This window comes from Ranitomeya variabilis, chromosome 5 (genome assembly GCF_051348905.1).
Source record: "Ranitomeya variabilis isolate aRanVar5 chromosome 5, aRanVar5.hap1, whole genome shotgun sequence".
NCBI classification, from domain to species: Eukaryota; Metazoa; Chordata; class Amphibia; order Anura; family Dendrobatidae; genus Ranitomeya; species Ranitomeya variabilis.
In genome coordinates, this window is record NC_135236.1 from 274,209,690 (window position 1) to 274,232,350 (window position 22,661).

A 22,661-nucleotide genomic window follows, 5' to 3' on the forward strand; every position below is an offset into this window, starting at 1 on the left:
CCGCCGCCGCCACTCCCAGCACTGAGACCCCCACGCTGCACCGCTACGATAAGGTAATGGGGGATACTCACTTTCCTGTGAGACGCCCCCTCGTCATCAGGATCACTCCCCCCCCCCCCAAAAGGCACATATTCACCGGCCCTATAAGACGACATAGGGTGTATAAGAAGACCCCCGACTTTTAAGAAGATTTTATATTTTAACTGGTAAAGTTGGGGGGTCGTCTTATACGCCCAGTCGTCTTATACGCCGGAAAATACGGTACGTTTTTTTGGTCGCAGCAACATTGCATTAAAATGCAATAACGAGCAATCAAAACAACGTATCTGCACCAAAATGGTGTCATTAAAAACGCCAGCTCGGCACGCAAAAAATAAGCCCTCACCCGACCCCAGATCAGGAAAATTGGAGACGCTACGGGTATCGGAAAATGGCACAATTTTATTTTTTTTTTTAGCAAACTTTGGAATTTTTTTTTACCACTTAGATAAAAGAGAACCTAGACATGTTTGGTGTCTATGAACTCGTAATGACCTGGAGAATCATAATGGCAGGTCAGTTTTAGCATTTAGTGAACCTAGCAAAAAAGCCAAACAAAAAACAAGTGTGAGATTGCACTTTTTTGCAATTTCATCGCACTTGGAATTTTTTTCCCGTTTTCAGTTACACGGCATGGTAAAACCAATGGTATCGTTCAAACGTACATCTCGTCCCGCAAAAAATAAGCCCTCACATGGCCATATTGACGGAAAAATAAAAAAGTTATGGCTCTGGGAAGGAGGGGAGCGAAAAACGAAAAAAACTCCGGGGGTGAAGGGGTTAAACAGCAACTACAAGATGGATTTCATCAACAAAGGTATCACTGTAATCAGTATAACGGCGCCGACCTGACACAGTCTGTAGGTTACTGTGCACAATCCTGCTGAGAGGTTCCCTTTAAAGCCGTATTGAAGTCCAAACCTTAGAGAAGTGGTAACTTTACACTGTTCAGCTTATGCTTTTGCTGTTAATAACTTAGTTTGTGATCTCGTCATGGTGTACCAAAAGAGAAAGGCATAATAATGTTTTACATTATCAAACTGTAGCTGTATTCTGAAGCGAACCATAAATGAGATATTTGCAGACCATAAGCAGATGCCGTCAAATTTGCCAAGATGTGCTGATTGTATGATGTGTGTGGTGGTTATAAAAATAGGATTAACTCCGGAAGTTACTAAATAAAGCTAGTTCAGCCAATGATCTGTGGTTAAATAGTCAATGTATGGTCAGCTTAAAGCCCCACATACACAAGAGAGCTGTTGGCCAGCCATCTTTCCCAATTCCTCCGTACACAGGAGAACTCCTATCCTTCCAATGAACAAGCCACTGCCCGACTCCTTTGGAGCTTATCTAACCAATAACAAAATGATCGACAGTCTGAAATCTGACATCCTTAGCTCTTCCAACATCGTCAGTTGGGAGAAGTCGTTAAGCGGCCATGTACAGACTGCAGGCCGAGCTCACTGGTATCGGCAGGTTAGGCCAAAATGAGTCTGTGTGGTTGCGTTATGAATTATTAAAGGTATTATACTTAGGCTAAGGTGTAGAATACTGCTGATAGTTGTGCCCGTACAGTATACTAACCCATAACTTCTTGTAGATTGATACAAAACATAGATTACATAGTTAATAGAGTTTAATAGCAATAAACATGGTTTCTACTCTGGTACGGTGTTTACAAAGGATTTCTCTAATATTCTTTACGGTCATCTATTATTTATGGTCCCAAGATAGAATGCCACATAGTTCAGGAAACGTCAAAATCACTTATAATATTATTGTCATTGACAACACTTTTTACAACACTCCCTTATGTAATACTTTAGATCACCTTTTAGTCGCTGCCCACCACCTACTCCCATCCTGTGCTCTAAGGGCTGCATTTCTTTCTTCTGGGGAGAAATGCAGGACTGTCAGAAGTGCGCTCAATGTACGTTGTCTACCCAGGGGATCTGGTAGAGTCAAGAACCCTAGCAAGACATTTTTCAGATATTCCATATTTGCTCCTTCCCTGCTTCGGTCACGCACAGCCTTATCGACCTGCTCACGTAAAGTGTGAGACTCCTCATGGTTCTCTGCTATCCGTTCCTGCATGCTTTGTAGTTCTGCCTCTAGTTCATGTTTCCTGCGCCGCAGGTTCCCAATCTCTGCTTCTTTTCGAGACAGCTGATCTACATATACAAGAAAAGCTGAGGAGTTGTTCGGAGGAAGCTCCAACCCATTTTCTAAGGGGTCTGGAAAAGGTGGGCATATGGTGGGTATCTTAGTTTCTCTCAACCTTTCTAGTTCTTGCTCCTTTTCATTAAGCACAGCCAAGACACGTTCTCTGTGTTGCCTTAACTCTTCCTCCATTCGTGCCATATTCTCACGACTTTCTTTGCGCACTTGGTCAAGCTCTTGCCTGTGAGCCTGAGCCAATAGCACAAGTTCCTTGCGTGCAGTCTCCATTTCCGCCTTGTGTTTATTCTCTGCTTCCTCAGAAGAACATCTCAGGTTGAGATACTTTTCTTTCAATTCTGCCAACCTCTGCTTGCCAGCTTCCAGCTCTCCTTCACGTGCCCCTTTGGATCTCAACACTCCCTGAGCTCGAGCTTTGTATCGCTCAAACTCTTCTTTTACCTGCTGAAGCTCCTGCTGGTAAAAGAGAGCAGATCCACGCTGCTCTGCACTCTCATCCACGTCGTCACCCACTGATGATTTCATAATAAATGCTTCAGGTGGAGGATGAATTGAGGTGGCCATTGCAATGGTTTTGTTCTCTGTTTCTAGTTGTAAAAGGCGCTCTCGCAGTTTACGAATAGCAACATGGTCCCTCTGTTTCGATGTCTCAGCTGCTCCCAAGAGCTCAGATAGCTCAGATACTTGGGACTCAAGAGAGCGTATCCTTTCCTCTTCTTGAAGGAACCTCTGCTGATTATGCTGATCCTCCTCCAGCCTCTGAAACAAATTTGAAATGATAATGTAAGGAAAAATAAATGGACTTATAAACTACGAATGAGACTAATATTACGCCATTTCAATGGTTAGAAGCACATTAGAAGACACAGATTTACCATCTGATTGAAAACACAGTTTATCTTTCCACATCTAAAAAAAACCAAAAACATGCACATCAGATGGGTGTTGGCCACACAATTTTCAGCCGACAGCTATCTCCCAAGTTCCCAAGCAGAACATTCCTATGTTCTCCATGAGAAGGTTACACCCAGAATTGTCTGGCAGCAGCTTATATCTTGGAGAACCAAAGGATCAGGTGCTGAAAAGTCATCAGACTGAGTCTTTCCCTTCCCCCAGCCTCATCTGTCGGGAGAGTATGAAGGCCCCAAAATACATTGAATGGCTAGCCGATTATCTGCGGGTTCTTCCAACTTTTATGTAATGTGTATGACATGCCTTGGTGCAAAATTTACACACCTAAAACAAAAAATTGTGCTTTCTACCAGAAAATAAATGGAGCTTACCTCGATACTGGACACAATCTTTTTAATACTCTTCTTTAATAAAGCAGCTTTTTTTTGTTAATTTGTGAAGGTAATCTTAGGCTACGTTCACATTTGCGTTGTGCGCCGCAGCGTCGGCGCCGCAGCGCACAACGCAAACAAAAACGCGGCAAAACGCACGCTAAAACGCTGCGTTTTGCGCCGCATGCGTCGTTTTTGGCCGAAAGTTGGACGCAAAAAAAATGCAACTTGATGCGTTTCTTGCGTCCAACGCTTGCGGCCATGCGGCGCAAAACGCAGCACAACGCATGTCCATGCGCCCCCATGTTAAACATAGGGGCGCATGACGCATGCGGCGCCGCTGCGGCGCCCGACGCTGCGGCGCTGACCGCAAATGTGAACGTAGCCTTAGGAAGAGTTACTACATCAATCCTTCCACTGTCACCAGCTGTGAGGCAAATGGTAATCTAGCTTAGAAGTAACAGTCATAAGTATCACATAGGTCCTTGGCAGTAAAAGTATTAACTGAGAACACGGAGGAGGCAGGTGTACTGAACTTGAATATCCATGTCAAAATGCCTGAATAAGCCTAATATTGAAATGTGAATTGGATAAGTTGCTGGACTCATATAATGGATATTTCAGTGTTAGGCAAGAAAACATTAGAAATAGGCATTATGACTTGGATCGTCAAAGTTAGTACACCAACCTCACCATGTCTATTAAATAGTAAAAGCAGTTTGTATCGTGAAATCTGGTGACCAATCGTTTTGTACATATAGATTCTGGATGACATACCGAGGTTCGGAAATCATACAGAAATATATAACCCATGCACTTATTGTTTGTGACTTCTACTATAGACTAACTAGGCATTATGAAGCTGGTCTTCCATTTTATAAGCAAATAAAGTTTAATCATCGTTAATGTGGAAGTTATGCAAATATCTAATACGCTTTGTGCTATAAGTGATGCCTACAGCAGCCTGTGTGATCTCTTCTCTCCTTTTCATCCAGGTTGGGCACACTTATTCCATAACGCTTACCTTGTGTCTTTCCTCTTGTAGCAGGGCTTCCAGCTCTCTCTTCACTGCACAAAGCTCTCCCTGCAGCTCCTGAACCATAGGGTCAGGCTCTTTTCTCTGCCTCCTTGCCTCAGAAAGGTCCTTTTTCAATTCTTCAATTTCCCTGCGCAGCCTTTTGCTTTGTTCCTCTGCTACCTCAGCTCTAACAGCCAGTTCAGATCTTCCCGCCAATTCTTGCCTCGCTTCCTCCAGCCGCAGCTCTACCTCTTGCCTCTGGTCACGCTCTCCTTGCACTAGACGCTGTAATTCCTTCAGCATGGCAGCGTGATCTGCCTGCTCTTGTGCGCGGTCATTTTGGTGACTGATCCGTTTCGCCCTGTTCTCTGCTATCTGAGTTTGTAGTCCCTGAATCTCCGCTCGTAAGTGGTCATGTTCTTCCTCCATTCTTTGTGCCATTTCCTCCATCTCCTGTTTTGCCTTTCTCTTGTCTGCTTGGTAGGAGGCTTCCATGCGAGACTTCTCTTGTGTTACTGTTGCCAATGCACTGACGGAAGAAAGAAAAATATATATATTATAACCACGATGTTCTTCAATCTAACATATAGGATGTAATCTTTTATCCCACAGAAACTAAAAATGTTAGTGCGTCAAGAGATGATATAGGAAACCTCCCAAGGTGTTTTTCCTGTAATGTCTTCTTTGACACCTCCTTTTTGTCTTTATTCAGAGCACTGATGTATCGTTCAGCCTGACACATGACAGTACACATTAGGCACCATCATGGCTTGTTCTGCAGCTGACCGCAGCCTGTGTTTGCAGCTTCTTTATGTCATGTACAGGAGTGTGGAGGGAGCTATGATTGTAATAAAGAAGCTGTGAAATTAGAAGGCATGGATCCTGAGTGTTAGGCTATGTGCACAAGTCCGGAATTGCAGCGGCAATTCCGGAACTCCCTGCCGTGGGAAAAACCGCATGCGGAATTGGCGTGCGTTTTCCCCGCTAACACTAGCGTTTTGCAAGCGTAATTTGCTTGCAGAATGCTAGCGTGGAAAACTGATTGACAGGTTGGTCACACTTGTCAAACATAGTGTTTGACCAACTTTTTACTATTGATGCTGCCTATGCAGCATCAATAGTAAAAAGATCTAATGTGAAAAATAATAAAAAAAAGAAAAAATCGTGATATTCTCACCTTCCAGCGTCCCCGGCAGCCTTTCCCGCTCCTCGCGATGCTCCGGTCCCAGTAATGCTTTACGGCAATGACTCCAGATGACGTAGCGGTCTCACGAGACCCACGTCATCACAGGTCATTGCCGCAAAGCATTATTGGGAACGCGAGCATCGCGAGGAGCGTGAAGCCTGCGGTTGACGCCGGAAGGTGAGAATATCACGATTTATTATTTTCTTTTTTTTTTTTTAACAATTATATGGTTCCCAGGGCCTGGAGGAGAGTCTCCTCTCCTCCACCCTGGGTACCAACCGCACATGATCCGCTTACTTCCTGCATGGTGGGCATAGCTCCATGCGGAAAGTAAGCGGATCAGTGCATTCCTATGTGTGTGGAATCGCCGCGATTCCACACAAAGAATGAACATGCTGCGTTTTTTTCCAGAATGCGATTCCGCCGCGGAAAAAAACGCAGCATGTGCACAAAAAATGCGGATTGCATTCTAATAAATAGAATGCTTAATGTATGCTTTTTTTCGGGTTTTATCGCGTTTTTATAGCAAAAAAAACGCGAAAATTCCTGAACGTGTGCACATAGCTTAAAGAGGAAGGTGAGGGCTGGTACAGCTCAGCTAGAGCGTCTAAAAGCTTGGCAGGTGCTGACCACGCGCCCTGATCTCGGACAGCATGGAGGGAGATGTTATCAGAGGCTAGCTGTCAGCAGAAGTCAGAAGCAGGTCATGCACCCTGATCCGTGACAAAGGGGGCACTGAGGAGCCGATCCATCGTCACATACAATAGCAGGTACTGTCAGGGTTACAAACAACATTATGGATGTTAGCTTTATAGTTTATGAAGGCATGTCATTCAAATAATTTCTATCTCCCTGGAGTAGCCCTTTACAGTTTGTATGCGTGAAGTCTACTGTATCAATCAGTTTTCTCCACAGCAGCCAATGAATGTGGGTCCTGTTTCATCCAGTTGGAGAATAAATGGAGAAATGATATATCGTCTGCACCCTCTTTCAAAGATGCTTACAAGAAAGTGGGACCAGAAAACTATTTTAAGACTCCCTCTAACATGATAACGTTTTCACTCCCTTTTATAATGTCTGTAATATTAGTTTTAAAACAAAATATAAATGGGAGGACAAGGTGGTAAATGAGTGTAATAACTGCAATGGACAGGTCACCTAGTTAGAGTGGCGAGCTGGTTTTTAAGCTGCACCATCCTTCTGTCTGTATCTGCCACAGTAGAGGGACCACCATCTCCGCTGGCTGTGCTGACCCCACTTTCTGAGCCACTCGCCTCTTCCACACCACCATGGTGCTGAGCAGGTTCCACTCTTTCATCTTCACTGGTCTCTCCGCCTCTAGCACTGGGCAGGCTGCCTGCGGTGTCCACACTATCCTCACTGTGTGTGGAGTGCTGGTCGTCATGTGGCTCCTCGCCCTCCGAGGAAAGTGTTCCAGGCTCCTGAGAAGTGGACAAGACATGAAGGCTGGCCTCCAGAGCCTCTTTTTCTTTTGAGAGACTCTTGTATGCCCGCACAACATCTTTTAGCCGAGCCTGATACTGAAGCAGCTGCTTCCTCTGAGTTTCCACCAATTCTTGTAGTTCTTTCTTACTGGGGCCACCACCGAAATTCATACCCAGCTTCTCCATGGTTGCAACTCAAGTCTTCACCCTGCAAGGAATAAAATAAAAAAATCTAAACATAAGATCACAAATCCTACTTGCGGGGTAATATCCAATCCCAGTAGATGTGCTTTGTACTTTTTTTTTCGTCTTGCAAAAAAACGTAAAGACCGCAAACACTCAACCAATCAACTATCAGTAAATGACTATAGCCCTGCACAAGTAATCGGGAGCCACATAGCTGGGACAGATTCCATTGGACAGAATACAAAAATAGGATTTAAATGGAAGCTGACCACAGTACTGGGGCTACAGAGAAGCGTAAGGCACATTGGTGTGTTATTGTAATTATGCATATCTGGGGAATAGAACATTGCATCTGAAATACCTTCCAAAGTATCCATTGGTTGTTTCTTCACCAGGCAACTGTCCTCTGATCTCAGCAGCACCCCCTGCTATTCAGGCTGAAAGGGGTTGTCCACTACTGAACAACCCAAAAAATGCTATTTACTGGGTGATATGAGGTTAATCTGCAGGTTAATATTGATGTAAAACTATGCACTGAATGCCTGGCTGCTGGTAGGAAATTAACTTTATTCCTCCTTGCACCCTTTGGCTTTCAGTCAGACGTGCGAGTTCAGTCACTACTCAGTACATAGTGAGTGACAGCCAGCTCAGTACTGAGTACTATTTGTACTGAGTGGTGACTGAAGCCGCGCCGCCCCTATGACTGAAAGCCTGAGGCTCCCAGTAGATATGCTTTCAGTGCGGCGGCCACACAGCTGCAGATTAACCCCATATCTGCAGGTTAGTAGCGTTTTTTGACACCCTTTAATCAATTCAGTGCCCCACAGGAAAAAACAAAACAACAATCTATATTCTCCTCCCACAGCAGCGCCGTTCTTGTAATGTCAGCACTGCTTTCCCTGGTGGGTATGGCGTTGTTGTCCACAGATTGCAGCTCATCAATATTCCATTAGATCAAAAGTCCCCTCTGACAAAATAGAAAAGGCTGCAGTGATCACGTAACATAGAAATGTCAAGTCACCCAACAGCAGTGATGGCATTGCTGGAATGGTGCCGCTGCGGGAGGGGAGTATACATTGTTTTAAGTTTTTGTGGGCCACTGCATTGATTAAAAATAATCAGTGAGTAGGTTTTTGCTATATAATCTGAAGACAGCAGGAGATAGTGGCTGAGACACAGAATTCAACAAGGAGTCACTTATCAAGCTGTGTGCTGTTTACTTACAATGAAGGTTTCATCACTAGGACATTATCATTGCTGTGACTAGCTGCTATATGGCAAATCGTTTGACCACGTCCCCTCCCCTAGATGGAAAAATTTGGCCCAAAAATCATAACACACTTCCCTGCTGAAAATATGGACCACTAGACAGGTCTAATGATGCATTTACAAGTGGTGATTTGTGCTTATCAATACACCATTAACAAACACTGACTGACTATACACAAGTTGCTCAGCACTCAATTACCAGCCTGTTTACAACAAACAATAATGATGGATAATCACTAGTAGTATGAGATACCTAAGATACACATTTCTATGTTCTTATAGCAATGACAACAGATTAAAGGGATATAATGCCGACAGATTCCCTTTAAGAAAATAATACAAAGGAATACACAGACAATAACAAAATGTAAGAGTTAGGGAGAATCAAACTGGTTAAAGGTGTTCTCCGGGTATATAAATATTCATATGATCAGATCTTTGTAATTTATTATTCACTTGTTCCACAAACACCGAGCTCTGAGCATACAGCCGGGAGGGATGTCACGCGTGTACACGTCCCATTATTAACACCTCGGGGTGATCCTCTACTCTGCCCTCTCTTTCAAGCCACATATCCAATCCCTTACCTCCTCCTGCCATCTCAAACTCAAAAACATTTCCCGTATCTGCGCATTCCTTGACCGCGGCACCACAAAAACACTAGTGCATGCCCTTATCATCTCCTGCCTTGACTACTGCAACCTCCTACTCTCTGGCCTCCCCTCTTGCCCTCCGGCACCACTCCAATCCATCCTAAACTCTGCTGCCCGACTAATCTACCGGTCTCCCCGCTAATCCCCAGCCTCTTCCCTATGCCAAGCCCTTCACTGGCTTCCTATCGCCCAGAGACTCCAGTTCAAAACCCTTAGGGCCCATACTCACTTGCTAGAAAAAAAATGGTCCGTAATCTGGACCGAAAAAATTGGATGCAAACTATGTGATTGTCATGCGATTGTCATGAGAGTTCAATGCGATTTTTAATCGCACCATCTGTATGACATCCGTATGCAATGCGTTTTTTTTCTCTTCAACAATTTTTATACAGTCATTTACAGGACCATTTACAGTGTTCTATGCCACAGAATGGTAAGGTATCTGTAAAAAATGGACGGAAAACGGATGGTCCGTATTCCATCCGTTTTTTTTCTCGCACCCATTGACTTGCATTGGCGAGATTTGCAGCATGCTGCGATTTTTTTCTGTCCAATTTCGGCTGAGAAAAAAATCGCAAATGAGATGTCACCTATTGAATAAGATTGGTCCGAGTGAAATCCGATTTTTTATCGGATTGCACTCGTCCGTTTTGCTTGCAAGTGAGTATGAGCCCTTACAATGACATACAAAGCCATCCACAACAAGTCTCCTACATAAATCTGTGACATGGTCTCCCGGTACTTACCTGCACGCAACCTCCAATCCTCTCAAGATCTCCTTCTCTACTCCCCTCTCATCTCTTCTTCCCACAACCGCATCCAAGACTTCTCCCGTGCTTCCCCCATACTCGGGAATGCTCTACCCCAACATATCAGACTCTCGCCTACGACAGAAACCTTCAAAAAGAACCTGAAGACTCACCTCTTCTGACAAGCCTACAGCCTGCAGTGATCCTCAACCTAGTGGACCGCTGAAAAACCAGTTCCACCCTCTCCTAGCGTATCCTCTCCCATCCCCTGCAGACTGTGAGCCTTCGCGAGCAGGGTCCTCCCTCCTTATGTACCTGTGTCTTGTTTTTTGCTCATGTTTAATGTATTTGTCTATTTTTGCCCCCTTTTCACATGTAAAGCGCTATGGAATAAATGGCGCTATAAAAAAAAGCATAATAATAATACAATAATAATAATTAACACCGGAGCCAGATGCCGTGTGTAGTGGCATATAACAAGCATTACCGCTCGCCCTTCCTGCATTGTTCCCCAAACACTAAAGGCTGAGTCACACATAACGATATCGTTAACGATATCGTTGCAACGTCACGCTTTTGGTGACGTAAGCAACGATCCCGCTAACGATCTCGTTATGTGTGACAGCGACCAACGATCAGGCCCCTGCTGGGAGATCGTTGGTCGATGGGAATGATCAGGACCTTTTTTTGGTCGCTGATCACCCGCTGTCATCGCTGGATCGGCGTGTGTGACGCCGATCCAGCGATGTGTTCACTTGTAACCAGGGTAAATATCGGGTTACTAAGTGCAGGGCCGCGCTTAGTAACCCGATATTTACCCTGGTTACCATTGTAAAAGTTAAAAAAAAAACACTACATACTCACATTCTGATGTCTGTCACGTCCACCGGCGTCCACAGGGTTGACTGTGTCAGCGCCGGCCGTAAAGCAGAGCACAGCGGTGACGTCACCGCTGTGCTCTGCTTTACGGCCGGCGCTGACACATTCAGTGCAGGGAAGCTCTCGGCAGCAGCGCGTGCATTACCAGCGCTCATGCCGAAAGCAGTTTTAACCCTGTGGACGCCGGGGGACGTGACAGACATCAGAATGTGAGTCTGTACTGTTTTTTTTTTCAACTTTTACAATGGTAACCAGGGTAAATATCGGGTTACTAAGCGCGGCCCTGCACTTAGTAACCCGATGTTTACCCTGGTTACCCGGGTGCTGCAGGGGGACTTCAGCATCGTTGAAGACCGTTTCAACGATGCCGAAGTCGTTCCCCTGATCGTTGGTCGCTGGAGAGAGCTGTCTGTGTGACAGCTCCCCAGCGACCACACAACGACTTACCAACGATCACGGCCAGGTCGTATCGCTGGTCGTGATCGTTGGTAAGTCGTTTAGTGTAACGGTACCTTAAAGGGAACCTGTCACCCCGTTTTTTCCATATGAGATAAAAATACTGTTAAATAGGGCCTGAGCTGTGCGTTACAATAGTGTATTTTGTGGACCCTGATTCCCCACCTATGCTGCCGAAATACGTTACCAAAGTAGCCGTTTTCGCCTGTCAATCAGGCTGGTCTGGTCGGATGGGCATGGTGACATCGCTGTTTCTTCCCCCAGATCTTGCTTATTTTTCCGTTGGTGGCGTAGTGGTTTGCGAATGCCCAAGTGCCGAATCCACTGCAGAGTTGTGAGGAAAAAGAGTGCGATCTGCGCTATTCCCCTGGTGATCGGTGGGGGCGGCCATCTTCCTGTGGCCGCGCGTGCGCAGATGGAGCGCTCTGCTGCCCGGGGCTTCAGGAAAATGGCCGCGGGATGCCGCGCGTGCGCAGATGGAGATCGCGGCGGCCATTTTCCTGAAGCAGAGATGCGAACTCTGCTTCAGGAAAATGGCCACCGCGATCTCCATCTGCGCACGCGCGGCATCCTGCGGCCATTTTCCTGAAGCCCCGGGCAGCAGAGCGCTCCATCCGCGCACGCGCGGATACAGGAAGATGGCCACCCCCACTCATCACCAGGGTAATAGCGCAGATCGCGCTCTTTTTCCTCACAACTCTGCAGTGGATTCGGCACTTGGGCATGCGCAAACCACTACGCCACCAATGGAAAAATAAGCAAGATCTGGGGGAAGAAACAGCGATGTCACCACGCCCATCCGACCAGACCAGCCTGATTGACAGGCGAAAACGGCTACTTTGGTAACGTATTTCGGCAGCATAGGTGGGGAATTGGGGTCCACAAAATACACTATTGTAATGCACGGCTCAGGCCCTATTTAACAGTATTTTTATCTCATACGGAAAAAACGGGGTGACAGGTTCCCTTTAAGGATGACAGTGATGCTGCAGTAAGCCCAATACTACCACAATGTAAACACACATAATCCCCAAACCTTCACACACTATTTACTCCAGTGGTAGCAGTGGCTTTTTGAGAGAAGCAATTGTAGGATGACAGGTATCCACTGAAATTACTAGTGATAGCGGGGTCCTGTGACGAGATTAGATAAATTACTATATATATATATATATATATATATATATATATATATATATATATATATATATATATATATATATATAATATATTTTTTTTTTTTATTTTTTTTTTAACATCAATGATAGGTAGATGAAAAGTAGATATACAGATGAATTACATGATTGATATACAAGATAGATCAATGATAATCTGTTCATAAATGACATGTATACACATGGGGGAGATATGAGATCGGTGACATGTAGATCTGCAGATAGATGACATGCAGATGGCTGATAATATGTAGATAAATGAGATGTATACAGATAGATGAGTGACATGTAGATAAATGACATGTATACAGATAGATGAGTGACATGCATACAGATAGATGAGTGACATGTATACAGATAGATGAGTGACATGTATACAGATAGATGAGTGACATGTATACAGATAGATGAGTGACATGCATACAGATAGATGAGTGACATGCATACAGATAGATGAGTGACATGTATACAGATAGATGAATGACATGTATACAGATAGATGAGTGACATGTATACAGATAGATGAGTGACATGTATACAGATAGATGAGTGACATGTATACAGATAGATGAATGGCATGTATACAGATAGATGAGTGACATGTATACAGATAGATGAGTGACATGTATACAGATAGATGAGTGACATGTAGATAAATGACATGTATACAGATAGATGAGTGACATGTATACAGATAGATGAGTGACATGTATACAGATAGATGAATGGCATGTATACAGATAGATGAGTGACATGTATACAGATAGATGAGTGACATGTATACAGATAGATGAGTGACATGTAGATAAATGACATGTATACAGATAGATGAGTGACATGTATACAGATAGATGAGTGACATGTATACAGATAGATGAGTGACATGTATACAGATAGATGAGTGACATGTATACAGATAGATGAGTGACATGTAGATAAATGACATGTATACAGATAGATGAGTGACATGTATACAGATAGATGAGTGACATGTATACAGATAGATGAGTGACATGTATACAGATAGATGAGTGACATGTAGATAAATGACATGTATACAGATAGATGAGTGACATGTATACAGATAGATGAGTGGCATGTATACAGATAGATGAGTGACATGTATACAGATAGATGAGTGACATGTATACAGATAGATGAGTGGCATGTATACAGATAGATGAGTGGCATGTATACAGATAGATGAGTGACATGTATACAGATAGATGAGTGGCATGTATACAGATAGATGAGTGGCATGTATACAGATAAATGAGTGACATGTATACAGATAGATGAGTGGCATGTATACAGATAGATGAGTGACATGTATACAGATAGATGAGTGACATGTATACAGATAGATGAGTGACATGTATACAGATAGATGAGTGACATGTAGATAAATGACATGTATACAGATAGATGAGTGACATGCATACAGATAGATGAGTGACATGCATACAGATAGATGAGTGACATGTATACAGATAGATGAGTGACATGTATACAGATAGATGAGTGACATGTAGATAAATGACATGTATACAGATAGATGAGTGGCATGTATACAGATAGATGAGTGACATGTATACAGATAGATGAGTGACATGTATACAGATAGATGAGTGACATGTATACAGATAGATGAGTGACATGTAGATAAATGACATGTATACAGATAGATGAGTGACATGCATACAGATAGATGAGTGACATGCATACAGATAGATGAGTGACATGTATACAGATAGATGAGTGACATGTATACAGATAGATGAGTGACATGTATACAGATAGATGAGTGACATGTATACAGATAGATGAGTGACATGTAGATAAATGACATGTATACAGATAGATGAGTGACATGTATACAGATAGATGAGTGGCATGTATACAGATAGATGAGTGACATGTATACAGATAGATGAGTGACATGTATACAGATAGATGAGTGGCATGTATACAGATAGATGAGTGGCATGTATACAGATAGATGAGTGACATGTATACAGATAGATGAGTGGCATGTATACAGATAGATGAGTGGCATGTATACAGATAAATGAGTGACATGTATACAGATAGATGAGTGGCATGTATACAGATAGATGAGTGACATGTATACAGATAGATGAGTGACATGTATACAGATAGATGAGTGACATGTATACAGATAGATGAGTGACATGTATACAGATAGATGAGTGACATGTATACAGATAGATGAGTGACATGTATACAGATAGATGAGTGACATGCATACAGATAGATGAGTGACATGCATACAGATAGATGAGTGACATGTATACAGATAGATGAGTGACATGTATACAGATAGATGAGTGACATGTAGATAAATGACATGTATACAGATAGATGAGTGGCATGTATACAGATAGATGAGTGACATGTATACAGATAGATGAGTGACATGTATACAGATAGATGAGTGACATGTATACAGATAGATGAGTGACATGTAGATAAATGACATGTATACAGATAGATGAGTGACATGCATACAGATAGATGAGTGACATGCATACAGATAGATGAGTGACATGTATACAGATAGATGAGTGACATGTATACAGATAGATGAGTGACATGTAGATAAATGACATGTATACAGATAGATGAGTGACATGTATACAGATAGATGAGTGACATGTATACAGATAGATGAGTGACATGTATACAGATAGATGAGTGACATGTATACAGATAGATGAGTGACATGCATACAGATAGATGAGTGACATGTATACAGATAGATGAGTGACATGTATACAGATAGATGAGTGACATGTATACAGATAGATGAGTGACATGCATACAGATAGATGAGTGACATGCATACAGATAGATGAGTGACATGTATACAGATAGATGAGTGGCATGTATACAGATAGATGAGTGGCATGTATACAGATAGATGAGTGACATGTATACAGATAGATGAGTGACATGCATACAGATAGATGAGTGACATGTATACAGATAGATGAGTGACATGTATACAGATAGATGAGTGACATGCATACAGATAGATGAGTGACATGCATACAGATAGATGAGTGACATGTATACAGATAGATGAGTGACATGCATACAGATAGATGAGTGACATGTATACAGATAGATGAGTGACATGTATACAGATAGATGAGTGACATGTATACAGATAGATGAGTGGCATGTATACAGATAGATGAGTGGCATGTACACAGATAGATGAATGACATGTATACAGATAGATGAGTGACATGTATACAGATAGATGAGTGACATGTAGATAAATGACATGTATACAGATAGATGAGTGACATGTATACAGATAGATGAGTGACATGTATACAGATAGATGAGTGACATGTATACAGATAGATGAGTGACATGTAGATAAATGACATGTATACAGATAGATGAGTGACATGTATACAGATAGATGAGTGACATGTATACAGATAGATGAGTGGCATGTATACAGATAGATGAGTGGCATGTATACAGATAGATGAGTGACATGTATACAGATAGATGAGTGGCATGTATACAGATAGATGAGTGACATGTATACAGATAGATGAGTGGCATGTATACAGATAAATGAGTGACATGTATACAGATAGATGAGTGGCATGTATACAGATAGATGAGTGACATGTATACAGATAGATGAATGACATGTATACAGATAGATGAGTGACATGTATACAGATAGATGAGTGACATGTATACAGATAGATGAGTGACATGTATACAGATAGATGAATGGCATGTATACAGATAGATGAGTGACATGTATACAGATAGATGAGTGACATGTAGATAAATGACATGTATACAGATAGATGAGTGACATGTATACAGATAGATGAGTGACATGTATACAGATAGATGAGTGACATGTATACAGATAGATGAGTGACATGTATACAGATAGATGAGTGACATGTATACAGATAGATGAGTGACATGTATACAGATAGATGAGTGACATGTATACAGATAGATGAGTGGCATGTATACAGATAGATGAGTGACATGTATACAGATAGATGAGTGACATGTATACAGATAGATGAGTGACATGTATACAGATAGATGAGTGACATGTATACAGATAGATGAGTGACATGTATACAGATAGATGAGTGACATGTATACAGATAGATGAGTGACATGTATACAGATAGATGAGTGACATGTATACAGATAGATGAGTGACATGTATACAGATAGATGAGTGACATGTAGATAAATGACATGTATACAGATAGATGAGTGACATGTATACAGATAGATGAGTGACATGTATACAGATAGATGAGTGACATGTAGATAAATGACATGTATACAGATAGATGAGTGACATGCATACAGATAGATGAGTGACATGTATACAGATAGATGAGTGACATGTATACAGATAGATGAGTGACATGTATACAGATAGATGAGTGACATGCATACAGATAGATGAGTGACATGCATACAGATAGATGAGTGACATGTATACAGATAGATGAATGACATGTATACAGATAGATGAGTGACATGTATACAGATAGATGAGTGACATGTATACAGATAGATGAGTGACATGTATACAGATAGATGAATGGCATGTATACAGATAGATGAGTGACATGTAGATAAATGACATGTATACAGATAGATGAGTGACATGTATACAGATAGATGAGTGACATGTATACAGATAGATGAGTGACATGTATACAGATAGATGAGTGGCATGTATACAGATAGATGAGTGACATGTATACAGATAGATGAGTGACATGTATACAGATAGATGAGTGACATGTATACAGATAGATGAGTGACATGCATACAGATAGAGGAGTGACATGTATACAGATAGATGAGTGACATGTATACAGATAGATGAGTGACATGTATACAGATAGATGAGTGACATGTATACAGATAGATGAGTGACATGTAGATAAATGACATGTATACAGATAGATGAGTGACATGTATACAGATAGATGAGTGACATGTATACAGATAGATGAGTGACATGTATACAGATAGATGAGTGGCATGTATACAGATAGATGAGTGACATGTATACAGATAGATGAGTGACATGTATACAGATAGATGAGTGACATGTATACAGATAGATGAGTGACATGCATACAGATAGATGAGTGACATGTATACAGATAGATGAGTGACATGTATACAGATAGATGAGTGACATGTATACAGATAGATGAGTGACATGTATACAGATAGATGAGTGACATGTAGATAAATGACATGTATACAGATAGATGAGTGACATGCATACAGATAGATGAGTGACATGTATACAGATAGATGAGTGACATGTATACAGATAGATGAGTGACATGTAGATAAATGACATGTATACAGATAGATGAGTGACATGCATACAGATAGATGAGTGACATGCATACAGATAGATGAGTGACATGCATACAGATAGATGAGTGACATGCATACAGATAGATGAGTGACATGTATACAGATAGATGAGTGACATGTATACAGATAGATGAGTGACATGTAGATAAATGACATGTATACAGATAGATGAGTGACATGTATACAGATAGATGAGTGACATGTATACAGATAGATGAGTGACATGTATACAGATAGATGAGTGACATGTATACAGATAGATGAGTGACATGTATACAGATAGATGAGTGACATGTAGATAAATGACATGTATACAGATAGATGAGTGACATGTATACAGATAGATGAGTGACATGTATACAGATAGATGAGTGACATGTATACAGATAGATGAGTGACATGTAGATAAATGACATGTATACAGATAGATGAGTGGCATGTATACAGATAGATGAGTGACATGTATACAGATAGATGAGTGACATGTATACAGATAGATGAGTGGCATGTATACAGATAGATGAGTGGCATGTATACAGATAGATGAGTGACATGTATACAGATAGATGAGTGGCATGTATACAGATAGATGAGTGACATGTATACAGATAGATGAGTGGCATGTATACAGATAAATGAGTGACATGTATACAGATAGATGAGTGGCATGTATACAGATAGATGAGTGACATGTATACAGATAGATGAGTGACATGTATACAGATAGATGAGTGACATGTATACAGATAGATGAGTGACATGTATACAGATAGATGAGTGACATGTAGATAAATGACATGTATACAGATAGATGAGTGACATGCATACAGATAGATGAGTGACATGCATACAGATAGATGAGTGACATGCATACAGATAGATGAGTGACATGTATACAGATAGATGAGTGACATGTAGATAAATGACATGTATACAGATAGATGAGTGACATGTATACAGATAGATGAGTGACATGTATACAGATAGATGAGTGACATGTATACAGATAGATGAGTGACATGCATACAGATAGATGAGTGACATGTATACAGATAGATGAGTGACATGTATACAGATAGATGAGTGACATGTATACAGATAGATGAGTGACATGCATACAGATAGATGAGTGACATGTATACAGATAGATGAGTGGCATGTATACAGATAGATGAGTGGCACGTATACAGATAGATGAGTGACATGTATACAGATAGATGAGTGACATGCATACAGATAGATGAGTGACATGTATACAGATAGATGAGTGACATGTATACAGATAGATGAGTGACATGCATACAGATAGATGAGTGACATGCATACAGATAGATGAGTGACATGTATACAGATAGATGAGTGACATGCATACAGATAGATGAGTGACATGTATACAGATAGATGAGTGACATGTATACAGATAGATGAGTGACATGTATACAGATAGATGAGTGACATGGATACAGATAGATGAGTTACATGCATACAGATAGATGAGTGACATGCATACAGATAGATGAGTGACATGCATACAGATAGATGAGTGACATGTATACAGATAGATGAATGACATGTATACAGATAGATGAGTGACATGTATACAGATAGATGAGTGACATGTATACAGATAGATGAGTGACATGTATACAGATAGATGAATGGCATGTATACAGATAGATGAGTGACATGTATACAGATAGATGAGTGACATGTATACAGATAGATGAGTGACATGTAGATAAATGACATGTATACAGATAGATGAGTGACATGTATACAGATAGATGAGTGACATGTATACAGATAGATGAGTGACATGTATACAGATAGATGAGTGGCATGTATACAGATAGATGAGTGACATGTATACAGATAGATGAGTGACATGTATACAGATAGATGAGTGACATGTATACAGATAGATGAGTGACATGCATACAGATAGATGAGTGACATGTATACAGATAGATGAGTGACATGTATACAGATAGATGAGTGACATGTATACAGATAGATGAGTGACATGTATACAGATAGATGAGTGACATGTATACAGATAGATGAGTGACATGTAGATAAATGACATGTATACAGATAGATGAGTGACATGTATACAGATAGATGAGTGACATGTATACAGATAGATGAGTGACATGTAGATAAATGACATGTATACAGATAGATGAGTGACATGTATACAGATAGATGAGTGACATGTATACAGATAGATGAGTGACATGCATACAGATAGATGAGTGACATGTATACAGATAGATGAGTGACATGTATACAGATAGATGAGTGACATGGATACAGATAGATGAGTGACATGCATACAGATAGATGAGTGACATGCATACAGATAGATGAGTGACATGTATACAGATAGATGAGTGACATGTAGATAAATGACATGTATACAGATAGATGAGTGACATGTATACAGATAGATGAGTGACATGTAGATAAATGACATGTATACAGATAGATGAGTGACATGTATACAGATAGATGAGTGACATGTATACAGATAGATGAGTGACATGTAGATAAATGACATGTATACAGATAGATGAGTGACATGTATACAGATAGATGAGTGGCATGTATACAGATAGATGAGTGACATGTATACAGATAGATGAGTGGCATGTATACAGATAGATGAGTGGCATGTATACAGATAGATGAGTGACATGTATACAGATAGATGAGTGACATGTATACAGATAGATGAGTGACATGTATACAGATAGATGAGTGGCATGTATACAGATAAATGAGTGACATGTATACAGATAGATGAGTGGCATGTATACAGATAGATGAGTGACATGTATACAGATAGATGAGTGACATGTATACAGATAGATGAGTGACATGTATACAGATAGATGAGTGGCATGTATACAGATAAATGAGTGACATGTATACAGATAGATGAGTGGCATGTATACAGATAGATGAGTGACATGTATACAGATAGATGAGTGACATGTATACAGATAGATGAGTGACATGTATACAGATAGATGAGTGGCATGTATACAGATAAATGAGTGACATGTATACAGATAGATGAGTGGCATGTATACAGATAGATGAGTGACATGTATACAGATAGATGAATGACATGTATACAGATAGATGAGTGACATGTATACAGATAGATGAATGACATGTATACAGATAGATGAGTGACATGTATACAGATAGATGAGTGACATGTAGATAAATGACATGTATACAGATAGATGAGTGACATGTATACAGATAGATGAGTGACATGTATACAGATAGATGAGTGACATGTATACAGATAGATGAGTGGCATGTATACAGATAGATGAGTGGCATGTATACAGATAGATGAGTGACATGCATACAGATAGATGAGTGACATGTATACAGATAGATGAGTGACATGTATACAGATAGATGAGTGACATGTAGATAAATGACATGTATACAGATAGATGAGTGACATGCATACAGATAGATGAGTGACATGTATACAGATAGATGAGTGACATGTATACAGATAGATGAGTGACATGTAGATAAATGACATGTATACAGATAGATGAGTGACATGCATACAGATAGATGAGTGACATGCATACAGATAGATGAGTGACATGTATACAGATAGATGAGTGACATGTATACAGATAGATGAGTGACATGTAGATAAATGACATGTATACAGATAGATGAGTGACATGTATACAGATAGATGAGTGACATGTATACAGATAGATGAGTGACATGTAGATAAATGACATGTATACAGATAGATGAGTGACATGTATACAGATAGATGAGTGACATGTATACAGATAGATGAGTGACATGTAGATAAATGACATGTATACAGATAGATGAGTGACATGCATACAGATAGATGAGTGACATGCATACAGATAGATGAGTGACATGTATACAGATAGATGAGTGACATGCATACAGATAGATGAGTGACATGCATACAGATAGATGAGTGACATGTATACAGATAGATGAGTGACATGTATACAGATAGATGAGTGACATGCATACAGATAGATGAGTGACATGCATACAGATAGATGAGTGACATGCAGATACATTCCATGTACACAGATAGATATGACTGACAGAGGACACGCAGGTGACAGATGCTCTCTATGGCTGTCCCCAGGGGCAGAGAGCTCCATCCCTTGCACTGAGCAGACTTCCCGCAGTGATCACTTCTTACCCTCCCAGGTGCCAGGCCGGAGCAGCACACTGCCCACACCAGGTGGCCACAGCCCCGCACCCCGATACTTACCTCCCAGGTCTCCCATAAGCCGGTAAGCACCCGGGAGGTGCGACTGACGTGTCCGCTCCCCAGCTGGTCAACCGTGCCTACCCGGATCCATCTCCGGTATGTACATTACTTCCGGTTACTTCACAGACGGGTGTACAAATATGTCGGACGGCGCGCTGCTTCCTGTACGCAAGATACCAGGGATGACAAGTCCTGTCCTTCTGGTGGCGGCTTCCCGGGTCACGTGATGTGGCAGCGTTCGCCATAGTGCAGTTGGGGGAGGGGGAGGGGGATGGGGTCTAGCTCCAACGATGAATGCCCTGAGGAGTCACCAGTCCCCTGATTCTCACTCCGACCTCCGTACTGTTTCCTCACAGTCACAGTACTGCTATAGGGAACCTGTCATGTAGAACATGTAGTATGATTT

General features: G+C 41.3%; 1 protein-coding gene across 2 annotated transcripts; it reads right to left on the reverse strand.

Moving 5' to 3' along the window:
* Positions 1-462: 462 nt before the first annotated feature.
* On the reverse strand, positions 463-22,480 carry GCC1 (GRIP and coiled-coil domain containing 1). Of its 2 annotated transcripts, none has more exons than XM_077264349.1 (4): positions 22,256-22,480; positions 6,863-7,357; positions 4,525-5,047; positions 463-2,976 (listed from the first exon to the last, which is right to left on the reverse strand). In XM_077264349.1, exons 2-4 carry the CDS (start codon positions 7,333-7,335, stop codon positions 1,867-1,869), a joined length of 2,106 nt encoding a protein of 701 aa, XP_077120464.1. In that variant the 5' UTR covers positions 7,336-7,357; positions 22,256-22,480; the 3' UTR covers positions 463-1,866. The 2 variants fall into 2 exon arrangements, with proteins under 2 accessions (XP_077120464.1, XP_077120465.1); XM_077264350.1 differs by lacking the exon at positions 22,256-22,480 and adding an exon at positions 7,697-7,780.
* Positions 22,481-22,661: the final 181 nt, after the last annotated feature.

What these genes read in the sequence shown, in the direction of transcription:
- GCC1 (XM_077264349.1), bottom strand. Translation starts at nt 7,335, where the DNA reads ATGGAGAAGCTGGGTATGAATTTCGGTGGTGGCCCCAGTAAGAAAGAA. An exon ending in CAGCTCGCCACTCTAACTAG is followed by an intron (nt 5,048 to 6,862) that starts GTGACCTGTCCA and finishes TTCTTCCGTCAG; the next exon opens with TGCATTGGCAACAGTAACAC. An exon ending in TACAAGAGGAAAGACACAAG is followed by an intron (nt 2,977 to 4,524) that starts GTAAGCGTTATG and finishes AATTTGTTTCAG; the next exon opens with AGGCTGGAGGAGGATCAGCA.